The following is a 22,973-nucleotide window of genomic DNA, read 5'->3' on the forward strand; positions in this document are numbered from 1 at the left end:
ACATTATAGGCAGTTATATAAATAGGAAATAAAAGAGAACAACCCTAACTTTCCTTTACATTCTGTTTAAATGAGATAGAACTTCAGAGATTTTGTACAGAACCAGGCTAGCTGTTCCCCTCTGTTTCCAGTCTTTGTGCTAAGCTAAGCTAACCTGGGTTCCGGTTGTCATTTCTTATAATGAGAGAAGTATCAACCCCCATAATCTAACTCCCTTATACATTTTGAACAAATTCTTTAAGAAATCCTGTAGTGTCACGCAGGCAGCCCCTCTCAAGCGGAATCTGTTATAAAGCTGAATCCGACCTGAAAGGTTTTGCCTTTCACATATGAAAAACACAGCAGGAGATTGTCCGGGTCAGACACGTTCACAACAACAGCGATATGTCCAGAACATTCAGGCGGGACATGACATCACATCTGAATTCCACTGCGGGAATCACATTTATACATATTGCATTGGCCCTTATTGCCAAATATCGAATATCGTTGCAGGTCGATATCTTTGTCTGTGTCTTTAACATGTTTTTTTTGTCGCGTGTCACAAACATCATAAACACACCCATTCGGTCACTATGAATTTTTCTGGATGTTTTCCAGATGTATTCTCACACAGTCTCACTGGAAGGAAAGGATCCAGTAAATGTGCAGAGCAACTGACTCAGACGTTAGCGTTCTCACACACAGCCCCTCCAGGGAATGTTGAGTGCATCTCTGAAAATAGTTTAAGGTTCATGAGCCAATTCTTCTTGAGACAAATTGGGAGGAAACAGCAAGGAGGATCCAAGCCCTTTGGAAGTTTATCTATGTTGTGTCTCCTACACTCTGCTTCAAAACGTTGCTTCGGCTCTGTCCTCTATTGACACATGTTGGCCTCACACAACAGTTTGAGGCACAACACATCTTTAAGGAGCCAAACCAAGCAATACAAGTTCACACGCTCGTGTCGTCATCATCCCATGACCTCACCTGATCCTTCCTGGCTCAGCTTTGTTTTCTGTGACGGCCGCCTTTGAGTTCAGGTCTGGTCTGATTTGCTGGTTGGATATCCTGATGTTAGCCGCCTCTTCCCCTCGGCTTAGAGGGCTCTGAGTCGTTTCCTTTTCTGCTTGAGCGAGGGGGAACGTTAAGCCTGCAGAGAGAAAGAGCAACATCAGATAATAAATAACACTGGGGGAGACATATTTAAAAGAATGGAGGGGAAATGTGGTTATTTTGGACAAGACAAAGAAATGTTCATTGCTGAATAGCAAGGGGCAAAAAACACTGACGGGTGAAACGTTTGATTGGTCGGCTGGTGTACCTGAGCCGACCTGAGCAGGAGGAGCAGAAGGAGAAACAGCGGACGGAGGGTGAGGAGAGGAGAGTAAAACAGAGGTGGAAAGAGAAGAGGAGCGAGGAGGTGAGGAGCGAGGAAGGGAGGCAGGGACAGATGGGGCCACGGGGTCGCAGAGAGCATCAAGATCAGGGCTGCTCAGCAGAGGGACAGGGGCGATGTCTCCTCTGGTCGGGGCAGAGTCAGATGCCCGCCACGTCCCCTGAGCAGCTGAGGAAAGTGTGCAGAAGAACAGAATAAACATAGTAACGGAGAGCCAAGAAGGATGACAGAGAGGAGCAAGTGGGGTGGACAGTGAGAGGATTTTGAGAAAGATTGGAAAATGACAGCAGCACAAAGAAATAGAAAAGACCAGAGGTGAGAGGGAGTTTAAAAGAAGGTGTTGAGATGATTATAAATATGAAGGAAATATGAGAAGGGGAAGAACATTGGCTGTAAAGTGCACTCGTTCGGTTACCTGACGCCAAGCCAGAGGGGTGAGGTTTGGGGACGGGAGGTGTTGAAGCCAGGGGAGGTGCATCAGCAGAAAAGGGTGAGGGAGAAGAAGGGCGGGCGATTGACTTGACAAGCTGAGGTTTGAAAATATGGGAACGAACTAGAAGAGAGGAAAATACATAAGAAAAAAGAGAAAAGGACAAGAGAAGAGAGGAAAAGAAACAAATATGTTATAGATTTGAAAAGAATATCAGCAGCTGATTGAAATTTCTCAAAGCAAGAGACGGACCAATCGCTGAAGTAGAATCATCTACAGCTTGAGCCTCTGGGGGGCGCCGTTGATATGAAGCAGGAACTGAGAAGAGGGGAGCAGAGGAGGCAGAGAGAAGAGTCATGGACATGAAAGTCACATTCACCCATTCATACAGCTCTTCTATACTCAGAGCTTTTTCTATCACACACCATTCATACAGTGATGGCACAGCCGCCAGCCGTCCTGCCCAAGAACACTATGGAATGCAGCCTGGAGCTGCCGGGGATCAAACGGCCGACCTACTAGTAAGTGGACGTGTAAATGACAGCACCTCAATTTGGCTCAGTTTGACTTAGGAGTCCAATAATTACTCTTGTCAAAAAAATATCATTGCAAAGGCTGAAAACAATATTGAATTTTCTTAATGTTGAATTATTCACAAAAGTTGGTATCTGAATTTCCCTCGGGATTAATAAAGTATCCATCTATCTATCTATCTATCTAGGATTTGAAAATGCAGATGGAGAAAAAAACAGTTAAGGACATATTTGTACTGAATAAATGTGATAATCTTATCAAATACTTCTCCAAACCAAAGAAAACATGCAGAAAGCAAATGGGTTCATCCAAACTTCACAGCTTTCACTTGTTCTTATTGCGTGAGGTCCTGCAGAATTAATGTTCAACTTTAAAATGATCAACAAATTCTGTTATCATAACAACCAATCCATGCATAGACCTTCCTGATGACACAAAATACTGTACATGAGCAGTAAACTAAAATCTGTATCATGGGCACGAAGCTAAGACACGAGGTCAAACCAGACCTTCACTCACGAGGAATCGGTTAGCGTGAAAGCGTGCAGCATGCCTGTCAGCCGGCCAGCCAGCCTGTCAATACCTTTCGCTGAACCTGACTGGAAGATTCTGGGCAGAGAAGGTGGATCAGAGAGGGTCCGGACGAGCGGAGGGCGAGTGGATGTGGACTCAGAGGACAGGGTGGAGTTTGAGGGTGAGGGTGAGGTGGATTTGAAAGGGAGAGGCTGAGAGGCAGCAGAGACGGGCTTATGGGTCAAAGAGACGAAAGAGGACTTTAGGGGAGCTGATGAAGATGATGTAATGGTAATGTCAGTGGGTGACGTCACAGTGGAGGGAGGTTTGGGGGTTAAAGTAGTAATGCCTGTTGCAGGTATGCTGATTGGATGAAGATTTGGGGGAGTCTCCACTGAGGCTGTAGTGGACACAGATGTGGAGGATGTGGGAGATGGAGGAAGGGGAGAAGAGGTAGGGGGGGTTATGGAGGTGGACTTAGGTGATGGAGGAGTTGCAGGAGACACATCAGAGAGAGGCTGAACGGGGGATTGACTCTGGGTTGAGGGAGCAGCTGCTGGGACCTGGGGACCTGGAGGTTGTGGGTGAGCTAAAGCAGGAGGCTCAGGAGCAACGGGATTGGTTAGTTTCTTATGCTTGGCCCTGGGCGAGGGCTGAGGGGAGGGGCCAGGGGAAGGCTGGATCTCTGATTGGACAGGGGCGTTGGTGAGGGAGTGTCGGGAGCGGCGGGGTGAGGGGCGAGGTGTGATGGGTAGGGGAGGGCGAGAGTGGATGGCAGGACTGGGAGGACCGCCATCTCGTCCATAGACTGATGGATGGATGGAGTGATGGAGGGATGATGGAGGGATGGAGGGAGGGAGAGACATTGAAAAACACAATGAAAAACTTGACTTGAGAATGAAAATGAAATGAAAACTGGATCACTGTCCGTGTCACATGTCAGGATCATCTGTTAATCACACGACTGACTTGTTTGGGGCGACACCACAAACAAAATATGAAACTGTGATGAACGGTGATGGACTTAAAGCCCATTTGTCATCCTCTGCTTTTCCTTTCACCTCATTGTTTTACTCCTCACCAACACATTTGCAACAGAGAAGCAAACTGAACTGAAATTTAAGGAGATTAAACGTCCCCGAGTTTAATTTATAACATGCTGTTTGGTGTCAGTATACGAGTGGATCCACACATTGAACTTTTAATAATTACAGTGCAAGCTGCAATGGTTTCTCTTGTTTCCAGATGCAGAGAGTCTTTCAGTTTTTTACATTTTTAACCAAAAACCTGTTGAACGGTTGTTTTGGGACTTTTAGATCAAAATGCTTGAATAAGATTGGATTATTTTAATGAATAAGTGAAACCTACATGAGACAGTGACATTACTATTCAAGTGCAATTAGCTTTAATACTTTCAACTTTGACTGCTTGACTTTAACATACCAGTAAATTACATGCTATTTATGACCATCTGAGTTGCTGTCACAGTTTATCTCTGCTTCTACATTTTTTCACATCCCATGGGCACAATAACTCAGTTGAAACTATTCATGCCTCCAAACAAGCTTCGATACAGTTTAAATGCAAGGTGGCACCAGCATCATCCCATGATTCCTAATTGAATTTGATGTCCAGATGAGAAATATGTGGTATGCAAAGAACATATCTAGAAGAAGCTGTCCGGTCATGTGATGAGGACTTCAGAACAAATGGCATGTGTGTGTGAAATAGTGTAAGATAAAGTAGGCAGCCCAATAATGCACAAAGAGAGAGAGAGAGGGACTGAGCTCCTGTCCTCCTTCTCCCTGGGAAGAGAAACAAATGACAGGACAGTGAGAGGGAGGGGGAGCTACCTGAGGATGGAAGAGAAGCTCCTGTGGAGTGTCGCTTGTCAGGCGGAGGGGGAGCGGGGCGATTTGGGCGGATGAGAGTGTGAGGAACTACAGCAGCAGCCAGGAAAAGAGACGGGAATAAGAGAGGACAAAGACAGTGGAGGAGGAGGAAATGTAAAAAGTGTGATGCAGGGATATAGGTCAGAGAGGAGAAACAGCGTCGGTGTGAGTCTGCCAACCTGACGCAGTGACGGACTTCTTGTCCTCGTCTTCATCGCTCTCATTGAAGTCGTCCATGTTACCGATGTCTAAGGGTTTCACGCTCATCAGGCTGGCAAGACTCTGCATGTCTTCATCACTGAGGAGCAAAGACACAACATTCACCATCACTTTCAGATACTCACACTGATAGGAAAAACTATGTATATATATATATAACTAGATAATATGACCAGTGTTGTGGTATGCTTCATTTTGATAAGTAATAAAGATGGACAACACGTCTCCCCTTCTATCTGTTGTAAAAAATATGAAGCAGATACAGGTGCTGCCATCTTGCTTTTATGACGTATAATTTAGAGTCTGAGTCGGCACCATAATGATCGCAGATGGAGCTGCAGTATAAAGGTCCCACCCATACAGGCTCTCGACCAATGGTGAGTCAGTCTCAGCTGTCAATCATGACATTTCACCTCGTATTATAGCATCAAAAAACGAATCAAAACCAAAATCACAGGAAAAATAAGTACTTGAACAAACATCAGTGTGATATGGACAACACAAAATTACACAAACGTTTTTAACTTTTTTAATTGATACAAGTCCCATCTACGAACATGAGGAGGTGGGGTTTAAGACCTATACTACAGCTAAGTGCAGCAGTTAACCTTTCAAATATTGACTTCATCAAAACATGGCGTCATACAACCTTCATGGCACTGATGCATCAAGTAGAATAACTCCAACCACTACTCACGTGGCTTTTCCCTCACGAACAAAGACACACGACAGCGAGAGCTTGAGCGTGGCCTCCACCACTTTGACGGACAGCGGCTTCAGCTTCAGCGTCAGGTCAATCTGCGTCGGCGTGGGACTGGCAAACCGCTTCAGGTTGATGTCAGCCGACGCCAGCACCTTACGATGCCCCTTGCTCTCCTGGACATGACCAGGAAAAACACATCCATTTTTAAATCAATTTAAATTCTGATTCGTCTCATTTAAATGTCGAACCGTAGTGTTTTACTTACACCTTCAATGACAAAGGTCCACTCTTTGTCCTCAAACTCATCAGCGTTGGCATCCTGAGGACGAAAATACAATTTGTTTTTGTGTTTATTTCCTTCACATAGTAATTGTAAAAGTACAGTAGATCCTAATAGTTTACGAATGCATGAATTTGCTCATGTGGTTGTATAACTTCTCTATATCCCTGTATATATGCTCACTCATAAAATAAAACCATGGGAACTTTGAACAAGCAAGGTTCTGGTTTCAGCTCGACGCTCTCTACAAATAGGATGAATATACTTTTTCATCTGCATTTGTGTCTGATGTATATAAGCAAGATTCACTTCCATGACATTTTTTGGAAGCGTGGGGCATGATTACAGAAAGATTTAGAATTATTTTGAATCATTTTCTCTCTTGGTATTCCTCTCTCTCCCCTCTCCTCTAGTTTGAAACTGGAATCTTTCATTTCACTGTAATGAGACTTCTAATGCTCCGCTTGTTTTTCATATTGTCAAACTACTGAAACTTGTGTGTGCAAGTTATTTTTCCTCTAGTACACATTTCTATCTTGAAAAAAAGATAATAACAAACATAGATAAAAGCCTACTTTGTGGAGGTCTATTGCTGTAAGTGCAAACATTGAGTGTTTTTGTTTTTGTACCTTGAAGAGTGTCACAGAGATGTCGATGTTCTCTGGGACCGGCCACACCACCGTGCCCCTGTAGGGGTTCTTGATTCCAGGCGTCCAGCTGTGGAGCTGCACAACAAACAACACGTTAACAAGAGGCAGTGTGTGTGTCTCTGTACGTGTGTGTGTGTCTGTACGTGTGTGTGTGTGTGTGCGTGTGTGTGTGTGTAAGTTTACCTTGGAACACATGCGTCTGTTCCTCCTGGTCCACACCACCCTCAGCTTGTCCGGTTGCCTACAGAAACACAACAAACACAAACCAAAACACACAAATAAATGACGCCCTTCCTCTTGATGTGACATGACAGTTACAGTTATTACACAGAGGAGAACATGACGAGAAAGAGACTGGGAACATTTTCATTATTTGATCAAATAATGTCTCCAAACAAAGTGGACATTGTTAAATGAGACAACACAGGGGCAAACAGAAGGTCTTAGGACTTTCACCGCTGGATGATGAAGCCTCGGAGTCAAACACAACACCATGATTTACTGTATGTGTGTACTTGTAGTTATTTACATGTGAGGAGGACCATGTTGAGCTTCACCCTTAGAGAGTGAGGTCAGTTCGGGAAAGTGAGGACATTTTGTCCGGTCCCCACTACCTGAGCCACCTTTAATGGACTGTTTGAGGGTTAAACCTTGGATTTAGGATTATAATTTGGCTGGTGATAGAAGAACAAATGTGTGTGTGTGTGTGTGTGTGTGTGTGTGTGTGTGCGTGTGTTCAAATACTTTTTGGCTCAAGCGTTAGGGTTAGACTGGGTGTATTTTAAAAAAATGTAATATTTAATGAATGGTGCAAGAATGTCAACCAGTTCACGCTTATAAATTGTGTTTGCATATCGAGCATGTGTGTGGTTACGTCGTGCATAAATATGCTTCTATTGTATTTTTTCAGACGTCTGCAGCACAGGACGTGAGACAGGAAGCTGCCGAGTCATGTGACCTGAGTCGATTTGAATGTGAGGCGTGCCCCATGACAGGAAGAAGGAACCCCCTTTACCACCAACCACACACAAAAGAATAAGTCTTTAATTTTCAGGTGTTGGATATTGTCTCAGTGTCCGGGTTCAGAACGGAACAGCTGTTTGTGTATGTGTGTTAATGTGTGTTAGGGGGTCAGGAGTGGCATTAGAAATAGACTGACAGCAGCAGAGTGGGGGTAATAGAGGTAAGAGTGTGCGTGTGTGTGTGTGTGTGTGTGTGGGGGGGGGGGGGGTCAAAAATAGGAAGCGTCATAGACAAAGTTGAACAGAAATTATAATGTGTGACACGAAGTCACAAACATGTTGTGAGCGCAGTAACAATGGGCAGTGGTGGAGGGTTGTAATTGGTTGAACTCGGGCGAACATGAGTAGCACAACACAGTTTAGCAACATGTGATTACTTGACATTGTGGTTCCACAGACAGTCGCTTTGTTTTCCTGCAGCAGACCGATGACTGGATGAGAACCGATGAACGTTACCCTCCTCCCAGCTGGAGCGTTCCAGTTCGAAAAAGATCTGAGTGAATTATTAGCGATTCCCTGATACACATTTACAGGAAGAAAAAATGAATACAAATCCTCACTAACCTCTGTCATGCTTGAGTCACATGAAACCCTCCTATTGTTGCATAAAAACAATCCCATTGTGTCACACAGACTCCTGGGACGTCTCATCTTCACCGTGTTCTAAGTTCCAATATCCAAAAACCTTGTGATGCAGATTAGAAGGCCTCGCTCCTCTAGTCGAGCAATCATGTAAATGTCACATTATTAACCAAATGTCACTGATGAATCTTAATGTCATATATATATTACTGCCTGACTAATTCCCAGATAAAGTTGTTATTGGCATCTATGTTTGCGGAGATTTACAGAATAAACCATGTGTATTTATGTTTTTGCAATTAAGTTTATGGTTAAACTGTTTAATATCAAGACTCAAGTACATTTCTTTGTTCTATGGATTTGACAATGACATCCTGGGACTCATTGCTGCTTTTGAATATACATTTCGGTAAACTGTTTACTCCATAATATCAGCATTGGCCTCCAGAAACCGATAGTTAATTGGACTTTAGTATATTTCCTTTTCAAGGGTCAGATTTCAGTAAGAACAGTCTGAAGTTATATAACTCCAGGAAGTGGAGCTATTGTTACAATAAAGCGATTAATGAGGATCTAAATAAAGTTGAACTTAACCTTACACTTGATAGACAGATTTCCTCTCTCCTCTGTCTCTCTGTGCTTCCTGACCTCTGTCTCCATGTTTAAACAGCAGCCTGGTATTAACTCTGATTTCATCACACTGTTAACGTGCAGATTAAACTCTTTCTAAATCATTGTGGCTCCTCCTGTCTCTGTGTCCACACAACACAAGCCTCCTTGCAACTGATCAAACTCTGAAACTTCATTGAACCCAGCCTTAGAAGAAACAACGGATCGGTCTCTTATCACGCTTTTGACGAGCCTCTTGCACAATTAGTCCGTGCTTTAATGTAATCTGGGCTGATAAGAAGACGCAGTAGGGGCCACGCTGGCATGTGAGTAAGAGATTAAAGACACTTAGAAACTTTTCCATAGTTTATCACTGAAGAACATTGTGCAGAGAGACAACAGCCATATGTTAAAGTAATAATAATAATAATAATAATACATTTTATTTGTAAGGCACTCTTCATCCGAGAATCTCAGAGTGCCAAGTAAGCTGGTAGCACAAATGGAATCAAATAGAAACGTGTCAGTGAAGCTTGACCTTTGAACCCTACAAGTGTCTTTTTGGATTTGTTTTGTTTGTGTGTTGCTGCTTCAGTGGATGTTTTGAATAAAGGCCCGAGCTGCATCACCCGGACTTCTCCCAACTGGGTTGTACAACAGGAAATTGCACAAGTGAGTTAAAGCCCTACAGGGCCTGAGCTATGAGGTGACTTAACTGCACCTGTGAAATGAAATAACAGCAAAACACACGGGTCTAATGTCGTGCTAATAATGAAACATTAATATATGTTGATGCTGAATGTTAAGCTGTAAATCTTGCAATGGGAATATATACTTTTTTAATATATTGTTTACATTTAGTTTTGTCTGTTTATACTATATACATAGCTCTCTCTCTCTCTCTCTCTCTCTCTCTCTCTCTCTCTCTCTCTATATATATATATATATATATAATTTTGTTCTGTTGTCTTATTCCCATGTATTTAGTAAATCGCATATATACTTACATATTTATTATGTTATTATTGTTATATAACAAGGAGCACTTTGTTTTATCCCTTTCCTCAATTTATTCTGACAGTAATTTGTATTATTTAGTTGCTATAGTGATCAGTGACCCTAATGATTAACTATTAACTCAGTCAAACCGGATCAGTTGCGCACATGTACGCACATGAGGGACGCCCTCATCCTCCTCAACACAGGAGGATAAGACCGACAACACTGAACATGGCCATAATAATGGAGCCCTGCTGTCGGTAGTAATAATAATAACACCCGGAATGTGTCCTCAGAGAGATATTGATATTTCACACACAGTCGGAAGGAGGAACAGCGCGTCTCCACTGTACTCACCATTTCTTGTTGCACTCCAACACCAGTTCCTGGTAGGAAGCGACGAACTGAAACTTTGACGCCTTTTTACCAACGCGCTGAAGTCTCTTCCAAACCGAAGTCATGACTTCCTCTGAACTTAATAAAGTCCGAGGAGAGACGAAAAGGAGGAAATCACACTCTCCTGTGCGCAACAGGCACTTTAGTCCACTTTCTCCTCCGCGGCTGCTCCTTAAAAGGTCCTCCTCTCTTTCCCCTGCTGCTCCTGGTGATGATGAACCTCGCACAAGCTGAGACGTGCGCTCATTTGCAGTGTGAGTTGAATCACGCACAGGGCGGAAAAGAAAATAGGTGATGTCTTTACGCAGAAGTGACAATCAGGCCATGCGCAAAGAGGAACCGAATCCGCTGCGCGCACAGATCCGCTCCTGATACGAGGCTGAAGTTTGGAGCTGTCATTGAAAACTCCCCTCTCTCTCTCTCTGGCAGTAATCCACAGGGAGACAGCGCAGCTCAGTCCCGCTTGCATGGGGGCTTGTTGTAATGTGGGTCTGCTGCCTCTATAGCGAGTCCCCCCTCCCTCCCCCCATGTGCTCCAGTGACAGAGAGTGAGACAGGATATGCAAGGGAGTCTACTGGTGATGCAGCAGTATGCAAAGGGACTTTATCTCGTCCTCCCTGAGCACGGTGTGTGAAGGCACTGAGGTAAAAGTCTTCAGTGTACATGCAGACTTTGATCCTGACTGTCTGTGTCACAGTAAAGGGCCTTATCTGCTGCAGGGTTTCATTTTATCAGCTCAGTATACTCCCATCGGCCTACAGGGCTGCAGGGCAACACACTGAATGTCTGTGAAAAGTAGTTGTTTAGCTCAAGTCACTTCCTAAAGTTCCAGCTGCGTCATCCAGAGCTTTCCAGAGCCGTGCCTCATCCAGTTAATTACACAGGAATAGTTTCCAGGGAGAGGAGGCCAACTGACTCAGTGTGTGTGTGTGTGTGTGTGTGTGTTTGTATGTGTGTGCTCAGGTCTTTCTAGAGTTAAGAGGGCAAATTTTGGTGCCCTAGCATAGTTGTGAGGATATTTTGATGCTGTTAGGACATTTAGGCACGTCCTCAAAGGGGTTGGGTTAAAATTAGGTTTATGTTAGGCATTAAGCTGTGACGGTTAAGGTTAGGGTAAGGGGCTAGGGAGTATGGGGCATTATGTGAATGAGCGTCCTCACAACTACAGAGAGACAGGTGTGCTTGCGTGGTGAAGCCAGGGATTTTCCTCGGTGAGAGCAGCAGGGTATTTTTAGGTGGGCTAACGGGGATGGATGGATGGACAGAGGCAGCTGGAGGAGTGTGCGGGGAGGGCAGAACAACTCCCTCATGACTCAGAGTTGGTCTAATATTACACTGCGGGTCCAGTGTTCAGACGTGCATCACACACTCCCTCCCAAAACACGCACACACACAGAGCAACATACGAGACCCTCCACTTTATCCCGACATATCTGCAGCTTCCTGTCTGCCCTGTGAACAGAGCTGACCACAAGCTTTTATTTTAACACCGAACCATAGATACTAAACATAAAGGTAACAGCAGTGTCCTGTTTGTGTCGTTTTTTGCCTTGATGGATATGTGCTTTAACATTTTCAGAATTTGTGACTTCTTATGTAGTGTACTGCATTATTTTTGCGTGCCATACACCGGTAAAAGATCACATTTATTTTCATTATTGTACAACGAAGTTTTGAATTGTTAAAAACTGATCTCAACACAATTTGAATTTGAGAGGAAGCTCTCATGTCCACTTAATTGAACCAGGAAGAACAGTAGTTCCCCTATGAAACCAAATTTACTGACAGATTAGTTGTATTTTTGGAGTCCACACCCATAGCACGCACACATGAATACCGATATATGATGAAAATATCAAAATCTCCAGAGTTAATAATCTCCTACTGTAGTACACTTACACTTACAGTAACTGCGGGGTAAGACAATAACAGCTTTAACTCGGCTCAGTGACAGAACTCCATACAACAAGAGGCAGAGACAGAGAGATGTGGAAGTAAAGACAGGTGAGAGGGACGAAATAAAAGTCGCAGGCTGGTAAAATCCACATTTACATTTCTTTGTTGATAATCAAATCATGCGGTGTAATGGGTGAGACACAGATCAACAGTTGACTGTCAGCCGGTCTAAGAGACAGTTCTAAGTTTATCTGCGACACATGATGATTATAAATAGAGAACAGCATGAGATTTTCTTCTCAACCCCCCCCCCCCCCTCTATTCCTGCTCCCTTCACGCCTAATGGTTTTCCCCAAGCTGTTGCTTTCGGCATGACCTCTGAGGAAGAGGCCTGAACGATTGAACACAGGCACAGTGCGACCCCTGCTGGTAACTTTGTAAATCCTCCCCTGGTGGCCTTTTAATCCAATGCAGGAACACACACTATGCATGTATGTAGTTAACAAAGATTTATTTTAATGGGTTAGTTGACCAGAAAAAAAAAAATTCACTCATGATCTACTAACCACTATGCCGATGGAGTGGTTGTAGAAGTGTTTGAGTACACAAAACACTCCAGGAGTTTCAGGGGTAAACAGCATAGCAGCCATATCCAAAACAATTGAAGTCAATGGTGACTTCTTCTTCAGACATAATAAAACAGAAAATGACTCCATCCTGCTCGAAGGGTATCATCCATCATAAAGTGTCCACAAGCCCCGACATTATAATTCAACTCAAAGCGGCATCATTTACACTGGGTTTTAAGCCTAAAAGTCTCCACCAGAAGAAGAGATGCTAGTTGATGTCGCAATGCTAACGTGCACCTCACATGTTCCCTTGGGCGAAAGCTTGTGGGCAGTGTGTGCGGTGATTCCGGTGTGTGCGTGCGAATGTGGCAACTTCTCGATGACACCGGGGTGCTGAGGGAAAAACCAGTCATATCCCTCCTGTGCTCTGGATGTGATGGTGCCACAGTGGGAGAAGGATTCCAGGTTAATGCAAGTTTCCTCTCCTTTGTGTGGGAGAGTTCATACCGCCCTTGGCCCCACCCAGTGGTTTGACTGATTCCACTGAATATCTTATGAGCTACGTTTGTACAGCAGAGAAAAACTCAGGCTGTTAAACAGTCACAGAAAACACAGGCCCATTAAGCGGGGGACTAGAAGTGGAGGGTTCATTTACCTATTTGGCTTAATAAACAATTAATACTCGTCACCCCAATAAGACCAGAGCAACTTGTGTGCACAAACAAAGCTTTATAGGAACTTCAATTTGCATGTTATAAACAGAAATGCAGTTTATAATTGGTTATTAATAATAAAGTACTTTTTTAACTCATGCATTCAGGGCAATGCTCTCTGCATGGCACCCTCTTGTGGAAATAAACATACTGCGCGCCTCCTGAACTGGCAAAGCTTTATTCAGGTATGCAATTAGAAAACAGTCAGGCTCGAACAACACTGAAACTTGCTTCTTCAAATATGAAGTGCTGTCTACTGATGAACAGTGCACACCTCATTCACTCCACATGTATTTTAATGAATGAGGAACAATGAGTCCGACTCCTAAATGTTGCCCGTCTCATCTGAGCATCACCGAACAAACTGACCATCATGCATCAAAGATATTTACAATAAAAACCTAGAAAGTGCCAGCACACAGTGACAAGTTTTGTTTACCCCAGAGGACATGAGAAATCTATCTGAGCATCAGACTGAGCAGTAAATAAAAAATGTTGTCCTGTGTCTGTGAGGAAAAGCAGGGTCGGATTAGAGGACTGGTAACAACAGGCCACACATTTCCACCTATGTTCTTGTACCACAGAGACTCTTGTGTGTACACACAATTACAAAAGCATGTATACATAGGGATTTTAGCTTTTGCTCAAAATGTGATTTGCAAACCTACATCTTTTTTTGTGAAACTACAAAACGTTCAATCGAGAAGAAAAATGTCTGTCTGCTAAATGTGGCCATTTTGAATCTATGAGAGCCGAACCACTATGGATATATCTTAACACTGATTTGTTCTGAAAATATACAGATATTTAAGCCTTATTTCGATTTTTTATGATCAGATGGTTTCAAATGAATACTAGCAATATGTTTTGACGAATGTTCTATTGTTTACAATTAAATCTTAATTTACAAGTTGACAAACAATAAAAATGAACATATTATGAAACCATGTAATATGGTATTTCTGCCAGTGGTACATTAACTCAAGAGTGACCTGTGCACTTTTGACACTTTAATCCCATTTTGAATGCATTTTTCAGACTAATTTTGAATTCAGCTGTATGCAAGGATTCAGTCAAAGGGTGATTCTGCAAAGCAGCAAACCAGAATCAGTATTCCAAGACAAGAGGGCAATTAAAACCGCGTTCCCATTTCTCCACAGCTTCAACCAGTCAAAGATGGTTACTGGTCGAGTTCCTTGAGACTGCGCAGTGAGTTGGCACAGCTGGAGATGAGGCTGCAGAGCTGGATACTTGCCTCTAGAGAGGCTGAGCTCTGTAGCTGGGCGGTGGCCCAGCGAAGTTTGGTAAGAACCGCTTCCTCAGCATCTTGCAACACAGGTCGAATGGCAGCGACCGGTGGTAGAACCGGGGGACGAGGTGGTGCCAGGACTACGGGGGCGGCCGGAGCTGACGGAGGAGGCACAGCAGGTGGAAGAAGGGAGGCTCTTCCTCCTGCGGCAGCCCCCTCGCAGTGCTCTGGTCTGGGCTGAGGAACCAATCCACTGGCCTGGCTGTTGTTGGGGACGCCGTTGAGCTCAGGGGCCTCGGGCGGTGCAGGGGCCTGGGCTGCGAGCTGCCGTTCTCTCACCTGGGACAACGCTGCTTGTGCATTTAGAGCTGAGGAATGGGAAAGGAAGAGAGGAAGAGAAAGAAATGGGAGGAAGAGAAAGAAATGGGAGAGGAAGAGAGGAAGACAAGCACAAATGCAGTTTACAACAAGCGACGGGTAGTAGGAGTAATGATGGAGGAGTGACAGCTGGTTCTGGCATTTAATGTGCACGTGTGTTTACCAGGGTTGTCCTTGTCAACATCAGAGTCCAGCTCCTGACACGAAACACAGTAGTATTTCTGCTGTTTGTCCTGGAGAATAATTGTCTGCACAACAAATCAGATGTTATCCCACTTCACTCGTCTTTCATTATCGTAGATTAAACGTCCAGACAGGTTCGCTCCACTTACCCCACACACATCGCAGCATTCTCCCAGCATCCTGTACCCTTTGAGCAGGTAGTCCCCCATCAGCTTGCTGATCTTGTCCTGTCGCTCCCTGCGAGCATGGATCACCTTCAGCTCGGCCTCGGTCGGAGGCTCCCAGTCGTAGTCCTTGTCATCTGGAAGCAATAACAAACCGATGATTTCATTCAACTGACCTACATTTACAGAGACGGCATGTTTATGCTGTGATGGGACTCGTGATTAGCTGCTAGCATCACTCGTACATGTGCGACTACATCCCGTCTGCCACTTTGTCCATTTCAACCCGCACATTTTATTAAAGTTTATCATTATTAAAGGATTAACAGGTTTAAAAGTAGTTGTCATACGCAGCGTAGCCGCAGTGCGCTAAAGATAGCTAGCAAACCAGGCAGGCTAACGTCTAGCTAACTTCATGTAGCTATTACCGACGATAAATCATAGTAAACATTAGAAGTACACTCGGGAATCGATCCCTGTGCGTGCGCCATGTTGTGTCTTTATCTGCAAGACAAGTGAAGAGCAGAAATGTCAAAGTTCGCTGAGTTATTAGCTCACAAACCTCCATTCAGAGCCATGTTGCTTCGGCTGCTGCTACACGTTGTGCGCGATGACGTTTGCTGTGTCGTCTTCGTCGTTGGTCGGATAGAGACTTTTCAGGTGAGTCGTTGTGGCCCCCTGCTGGCTGAGCACAGAACAGCTCCTGCAGTGTGGACTGGACTAGATAGATAGATAGATAGACAGATAGATAGATAGATAGATAGATAGATAGATAGATAGATAGAAAGGCGAGTAATAGTATAGTGTACTGTAAATCCATAATAACTTTCTCTCAATGGTTTAAGGGTTCCAGGGTTTTAAGGGCCCCTGTCACCTGTCACCAGCAACATATTCAAGAGACAGAAAAAAAACCTTGCACCAAAACATTATGTTCTTAAAATAACTTTATTGTATTTAGGGTCATTTGACATAGCCAGTCAAAAACAGAAACTGGTACATTTCACAGAAAGTGAAAGTAACATTAAAAACAATAGAGGTGTTTACCAACTTAATCCAAAGCACACTGACGTTTATCGTCTTCAATCTGATTTTCCACCTTCCTTCACTCATACTCTACAGTGTGACGAAAATAACATTTATTCTGAACATGTAGGTATGTGTTTCTATACACAGGTCTTTGGTCACAAAGTGTGGAATACTAATTAAATACCCAAGTACTTTCTTTACAGCTAAATTACTTTAATTAAACATCAAAATCAATCTGTGAGATCCGATGTCACATCTGTACGAGTATCCTTGAGGTCATTGTCTTCAGTTGCTTGGTTTCTGTTATTTGGTTGTTTATGTCAGAGTCCTCGGCTTCTTTCTGTCTCTTTGCTTGCCCTCGGTGTCGTCCTTTCTGTATGTGTCTTCCTTCTCAACCTCCGGGGAAACTCTGAAAAGAAGTAAACACACAGAGAGGTTTTCTGAACATGTCGTTAATCAACACAATTATCTGAAATTTCCAAATCGATGCTATGTAACAAACACACTACAACACACTACAACATATTAAATTGTTACATGAATGATCCCTGAACTTAATTTACCATTGCCTTGGTAAAATCCTCTTTAAATGGTGTAAACTTTTATTCTTTTCTTAAAGCCCTGATAGTTATATTTAATTTTGACTATTAGCAATAACAGTGGCGATTGCAATACCACTGTGTAGTAGTACTCAGCTATGAGTAAAAGTACATCTGTAAAGTTCCGAAGTAAAATGGTTCATTACAAAATAACATACTTAACCTTATTGGATCATAATTATAAATGTACAACGTTTAAGTTTAAGGCATGAACTAGAAATACTCAAGTCAAGTAAAAGTACCTCAAAATCATACTACGGTATTTATCTTGAGTAAGGTACTTTTTACTACTGATACATTTGGAATAAAACATCAGAAAGGGCTTTACTCTCACCTTGATTATGGGGGAGTTTTCTTTCAAGACGCTGTAGAAGGAAGAACACAAAGAATTAATCCCCCAAAAAATCGGAATATCGTTTTTTTTACTCAGTAAAATGTACAATGAATATCATAAATGTGATTTGTAGGTGATGGTGGTAACATAGAAAGTGAGAAGAGGATGAGAAAGTGAAATCTTTAGAAACTGTGAGATACACCGGAGGCAGAAATACACTGTCCAGTTATTTATATTAGAAATACCTTCAGGCAAAGGGTGCATGAGCAGCAGTGGCAGCTCTGCTGTGACATCACTGCGGGAGAAACAAATCAACCAATCAGAATCACTGACTTCCTTGGTAAAAATCAGTGTCAAATGTCTGTGACATAATTGTTAATGGAGAGTACCCACCTGGAGGTGAGGCCACCCAGCAGGCTACACGGAGACAAGAGGGACAACAGTTTTGATAGGTTAATTTCACACCATTGAATCAATGATTGAGTTTTCATGTGTTAAACTTACCCTCCTCCAGCCACCATGAGGTTAACCTTGATCTTGTAGGAAACCATGATTCCTATCACCTCATTTTCGACAATCTTTGTCAGCCTGTGGTAAAGACCAATTAAAAGGATTTGAGGGATTACAGGGTTTAATATAGTTGCGTGTACCTAGGACGATGAAACATCACGGACACTGATCAACATGCTGTATAAAAAGATTCTAAATCCCAAACTGTAAAGTGGGATCGTGTGTGTACAGTTGTTTGTGTCACAGAGGAGATAATTGCTTTGGTCAACATCAATGAATTCCTACACTGTCCAGCATTAACTGAGCGAGTTAAACATAAATCCTGCTCCAGTGGTCCCTGCTGTGTTTGTGCACCTACATGGTGGAGGAGGCCAAGTTAGTGTCCTCGTCCTTCAGTCGTCCGTCCAGCGACAGACCTCGTTTCTCCTTGTTCTCAGACAGCAGGGGGGTGATGGTCAGCGTGTTCTCGTAGGTGCTGCCGGCCTCCACCGTCTCTCTGAAGAAAGCAAACCCACACATGAACACTACGCCTCTCATTGCCCCTGGGATACGGGCGGTTTGATGCATGCTGGGAATTCAGTACTTTCAGTTCTGTCCACGCACCCAAACTCTTTGTTGAGAACAGCCTTGGTGTATTTGTCTGCTGAGTAGAGGACAATGTCTGTGGTTTGGTCCACTGGACGGAGACAAGAGGACAGAGTGAGACAAAATATTAGCTTTGTTTCTCTTGGTATCAGTCATGTTGTTTCTACAAACAGGTACGCACCAATAATTTTGATATTCTTGACCGTTTTGTTGCTCTCGTTGTTGACTTTGATTTTGATTGGGATCGCTTCACCGTGGAAGTAGAGCTGTGGTCAAAACAAGACGGCAACCGGTTAATAATGGAGAATGGCGAAAGGGTTAGCTTAACCTGGTCCCTGTCTGATCTAGGGGCTGCACAGCCAAGCTACATGTATGTGTGTCTGTATGTGTGTGTATTCAAAACAATCCAACAGTTCCTGTATGGATTTTAATCAAACTTGGTGGGAATATTTCTTGAGAGGGAATCTCCAGATGAATAACTTTTTGGAGCTTATCAGTCAAAGGTCAAAGGGTATCTAAGCAAATTACTTTTATTCCACCCCCACACCTCAAGGATGTGTTAAATTAACACATTATATCATATTATACTGCATTACATTGCATATTGCATCTGACACTGTTCATCGTTTTGCATCTTGCATTTCTTTGTATTTATTATGATATGTTTATGTCAAAATAAATGTTACTTTGTATAAATATTAGAAAAAGGGAGTAAATAAGAAGTGAATAGTGTGTTGTATTTATTGTGTTTTTATGTTTTTATGTTTCTATGTTCATTGTTTGCACCAATAACCAGAGCAAATTCCTTGTAGATCTAAACCTACTTGGCAATAAATACTTTCTGATTCTGATTCTGATTCTGATGACAGGGCTATGTTGACAATCAAAAGCTGTAACAATATAAACAAGTTGTGCAAAGTATTTATTGCCTGATTTTTGTTGCTACTAATTATTTCTGTTCTGCATAAACGGGACAGTATGTGTCTGAGCTCTATGTTGTCAGCATCTGCTTTAAGTTTTTGTAAATATAATTGTCAATTGTTGAAAATTATATTCATTCTCTCCTCCTTTGGTTTTGTCAATGATCTCGTCAGCAGTTAGTTGACATTGACTTGGCCTTCGTCACATAGCTGTTGACTTTTAAGAACTACAAAGGTGTGCAACCCCTATTGAGAGGTGTTCAGCTTTTTTAAACGAGAAGTTTTGCTACTGTACATCTTTCTCCATGGAAACCTCTAGATGAACAGGCTTGTCGGACATCATGAAGCTTTCTTTTGCAGATCTCGGCTTTGGGCCCGGCGCCCACCTGAGAGGGAGCAAACTGGACTTTACGAATGATGAGGCGAGCAGTGTCCCTGTCAGAAAAAGTGGGACACAGAGAGGAAGAAGAAAGGACAGAGTAGAGAACAGGTTACTTTTTCTGAAAATAACACTGATGCTGAAAAGAGGAATAAACACAAAGACTTAGAGGAAATGACCGGGAGCAACAGTGCACTCACTTCTTTTCAATCTTCTCGTCAGGGTCGGTCCTGTCCTTGGCCAGGTAAGTTTTCACCTCAAAGTCGACGCCACAAGCCTGGAGAGCAAAACTTATCAGTTAATAAACCTGCCTATGCACTAACATTATGGGACGCTAATTATTACATTGTAAAGTTGAATGGTGGTGAAATATCAACGAGAAATATACCTTCCCCTTGTCATCAGGGCCGGGCTGCAGAGAGACTGAGCACGGCAGGTTGTTGGGAATCTGGAGAGAAAGAAGAACATTCATGAGTCTACGTGTAAGTTATTATATTTGATTACTCACAAAATAAAGCATATTTTTCGAGATTTAATTCCGACAGATGAATGGAAATCAAGATATACAAGATCAGATTTGTTTATCAACCATCAATTTTTTTATCCTAAAATTCATGGTATCATGTGAATTTTATAGGATTATGTAGAATATATGATCTCTCTCTAATTTATCAATTCATTATTAATTAAGAATACACCTTTATTTAAACAAGTGGTTCAAGGAATATGCCATGGTGGCGTAGTCACAACCTCAAGTCTGAATTATTATTTTTGATGCAAAAAGCTCTTTAACGGTCGATAGGGTTGTGGCCATGAAAAGAGGTGATGGAACCGGCTGTGGACTCTTTGGAACCTGAGACGTACCTCAAAAGAGAAGGGGACGGCGTCGTCCCCGGCCTTCTTCAGCAGCGTCTCGTGCATGGCGCTCAGAGTGGGCTTGTGGTTCTCTGGGTAGATCTGGACGTGCTGGATCCAGATGTCTTTCCTGAAGCACAGGCCCATCACATCCAGATCGTCACTGCCATAACGGAAGGCACACGCCAGCTGCACATACACTGTCAACACATGTTTGTAGATTTAATCTCTGATTATTTTATCCTGCATCGCCCATCGAGTGGACTCAGGAAGATATTTGTATCTTTTTTTAAGGCGTTAAAAGTTAAACCTTTGCTGATGTTACCTTTTCTGTCTTTAAAATCGGCTGGGTTCAGCTTCACAACACCATCTGTTTGGGTAGTAATATTACAGATGAAGTGAAATGTATCACCCTCAAGCCACTGCACACACACACGCACAGACGCACACACACACACACACACACACACACACACACATTGTAGAAGGAACATACCAACTATGTCCACTTTGTTAAAATGGTCCACATAGTCTCTCTTCCCCAGGTAGAGGGTCAGCTGTGAGACAGGAGGAAGAAAAACCGGCTGAGTGAGTCTGAACCCTGATGATGTTTTCATAAATTTTCCAGTGATGGCAAATCAAAGACAGAATTACAACAAGGGAAGAATTCAGTACAAATAAAGAAATCTAGACTTACTCCTCCGTTTCCACTTGACTTCTTGTAAACTCTGCAAGGAAAGAAACACGATAATAGTATTTGTGATAATATTTAAATTATTGATATGAGGGATTACATATTCCCTCATATGTTTTCACCCCTGTCCATTTGTTTGTACTTTCAGCGAGATTACACAAAAACTACCAAACTCCATGAATCTTAGTTGAAGGATGAGACATGGGCCAAGAAAGAACCTGTTAGATTGAGGCCCAGATCCGGACGCATCGGCCGATCCAGGAATTATTTTATCATTTTGTTCAACATTGTGGAATTTGCACTTATATCCCACAGAATGATTCACAGATTTTACAAGGGAAAAAAATCTGACATATCTATATGACTGATATGAGTGTGTTCAATTTGGGGCAGCTTGATAGACTCAAAGAGGAGAAAAGACAAAAATATAAATACACAGTTTCTCTCCACTGGCTTTACTCTGCTAGTTGATGATGATGATGATTATTTCTATACTTTAGCTATCAGGAGTAATCGCTGTAATATTTATGAATAAGACGTTGAATTTAATTGCACAACTTATTGTTTAACTAAAGCAAAGGCAGTAGATGGCATGTGACTGAATCACTGCCTGGATTAACCAGATGAAATAATGATTTGTTCTCCTGAAGGTAAAGAAGGTCGGAGAGCAGCAGAAGGGCCTCTAATCCCTTATTCCCTTTTATCCAGTTAGGAAAACCTAAGTGTGGAGCAGCTTTAGCTCATCAGGCCCGGATTGAGAGGCTGGCCCAGGTGACACAGCCACAAATGGAGTAACAGGGTTCCTAAATAGCTGATTACCAGAGTGATCCAAAATAGCTCATTACCTGTTCTATTGTTTGAGTCCCCATTTATCGGGACAAATTTGTTGACTAAGCCTTAAGTAAACACTTTATAACAGCTTGACCCTTTCAGTGGAGTCGGCTGACCCCGAAATCTAAATCTGTGACCCTGAACAACAATGACAATGGCAGCACAATAACAACAACAACTGGCCAACATCTCCTCAACTTTTCTCAAACTTTTTCAACACTTACTTCGCCATCTCTGGAGGATCTCCTGAGGTGTTTTGCTGTGGGAGGAGAAAAAACAGGTGATGAACTTTCGGTCACATGCAGCATCAATCAAACGTCGTGGTTAAGTCATTGATCCCTCATTAGCTGTCAGCTCTCTGGCAGCCGGAGCTATGTTTTGTTTAGGAGGGTATGGTAGGTTAATCCGTTGGGTTAAGATTACAACATCAGTGTAAAGGCTCCTGCGCCAAAGCCGTTATCCGTTACCCTGTGTTTGCTACCTGCCCCCCCACCTTTCAACAGACCGCGCCTCACGCCAAACTCTTGGGCCAGATTTACATGGCACTCATGATCATGTCACAGAGTGTTTTCCTCAATGCTGCCAAAGCTGGTGCCTGAGTGGATATTCAAGGACAGTTAAATACATAGGAGACATTAAGTCCTGACAGCAGCCTCACAATACAGTGACTGTGTAATGTGGATTATACCAGGAAGGTTTAGAGAGCTGCGAGCGTTTGATTCTCGGTTGTTCATTAAAGATTTCCAAATTAACAGACGTGCCGTCAATCGTGTTAATGTGCTTCTTTATTTACAACATCTACTGTCCAGCGGCCATTTGGTCTCATTTATGTGTGAATCTGCAAAAATATTTACCTGGAGAACTTAATACAGCAATTCAA

At 42.8% G+C, this 22,973-nt stretch overlaps 3 protein-coding genes across 7 annotated transcripts in view; all 3 read right to left on the reverse strand.

The window, feature by feature from the left end:
* Positions 1 to 10,766, reverse strand: part of LOC128457378 (trichohyalin) — a 29,709-nt gene extending 18,943 nt beyond the window's left edge. For 3 of the 5 annotated variants that reach the window (XM_053442043.1, XM_053442041.1, XM_053442040.1), the window contains exons 1-7: positions 10,169 to 10,757; positions 6,783 to 6,840; positions 6,579 to 6,674; positions 5,935 to 5,988; positions 5,664 to 5,842; positions 4,927 to 5,045; positions 970 to 1,132 (exon numbers count right to left, since the gene is read on the reverse strand). In XM_053442043.1, coding sequence (XP_053298018.1) covers positions 970 to 1,132; positions 4,927 to 5,045; positions 5,664 to 5,842; positions 5,935 to 5,988; positions 6,579 to 6,674; positions 6,783 to 6,840; positions 10,169 to 10,272 — 773 coding nt within the window. In that variant the 5' untranslated portion in view covers positions 10,273 to 10,757. Of the gene's footprint in view, positions 1 to 969; positions 1,133 to 4,926; positions 5,046 to 5,663; positions 5,843 to 5,934; positions 5,989 to 6,578; positions 6,675 to 6,782; positions 6,841 to 10,168 lie in introns of all 5 variants that reach the window. The other 2 variants (XM_053442045.1, XM_053442044.1) reach the window with 2 other exon arrangements.
* Positions 10,767 to 13,548: 2,782 nt separating this feature from the next.
* On the reverse strand, positions 13,549 to 15,985 carry znrd2 (zinc ribbon domain containing 2). Its single transcript, XM_053442046.1, has 4 exons — positions 15,923 to 15,985; positions 15,346 to 15,497; positions 15,177 to 15,261; positions 13,549 to 15,003 (listed from the first exon to the last, which is right to left on the reverse strand). Exons 1-4 carry the CDS (start codon positions 15,936 to 15,938, stop codon positions 14,567 to 14,569), a joined length of 690 nt encoding a protein of 229 aa, XP_053298021.1. The 5' UTR covers positions 15,939 to 15,985; the 3' UTR covers positions 13,549 to 14,566.
* A 1,357-nt stretch (positions 15,986 to 17,342) lies between these two features.
* Positions 17,343 to 22,325, reverse strand: arr3a (arrestin 3a, retinal (X-arrestin)). The gene is given in 16 exon segments (XM_053442069.1): positions 17,343 to 17,350; positions 17,565 to 17,614; positions 17,713 to 17,736; positions 17,824 to 17,907; positions 18,188 to 18,325; positions 18,433 to 18,505; positions 18,596 to 18,680; positions 19,630 to 19,683; positions 19,685 to 19,769; positions 19,914 to 19,990; positions 20,102 to 20,161; positions 20,578 to 20,768; positions 20,894 to 20,938; positions 21,065 to 21,125; positions 21,266 to 21,296; positions 22,318 to 22,325. Coding segments are annotated over 16 exon segments (1,074 nt in total).
* Positions 22,326 to 22,973: the final 648 nt, after the last annotated feature.

Source organism: Pleuronectes platessa, chromosome 15, assembly GCF_947347685.1.
Source record: "Pleuronectes platessa chromosome 15, fPlePla1.1, whole genome shotgun sequence".
In the NCBI taxonomy this organism is placed as follows: Eukaryota; Metazoa; Chordata; class Actinopteri; order Pleuronectiformes; family Pleuronectidae; genus Pleuronectes; species Pleuronectes platessa.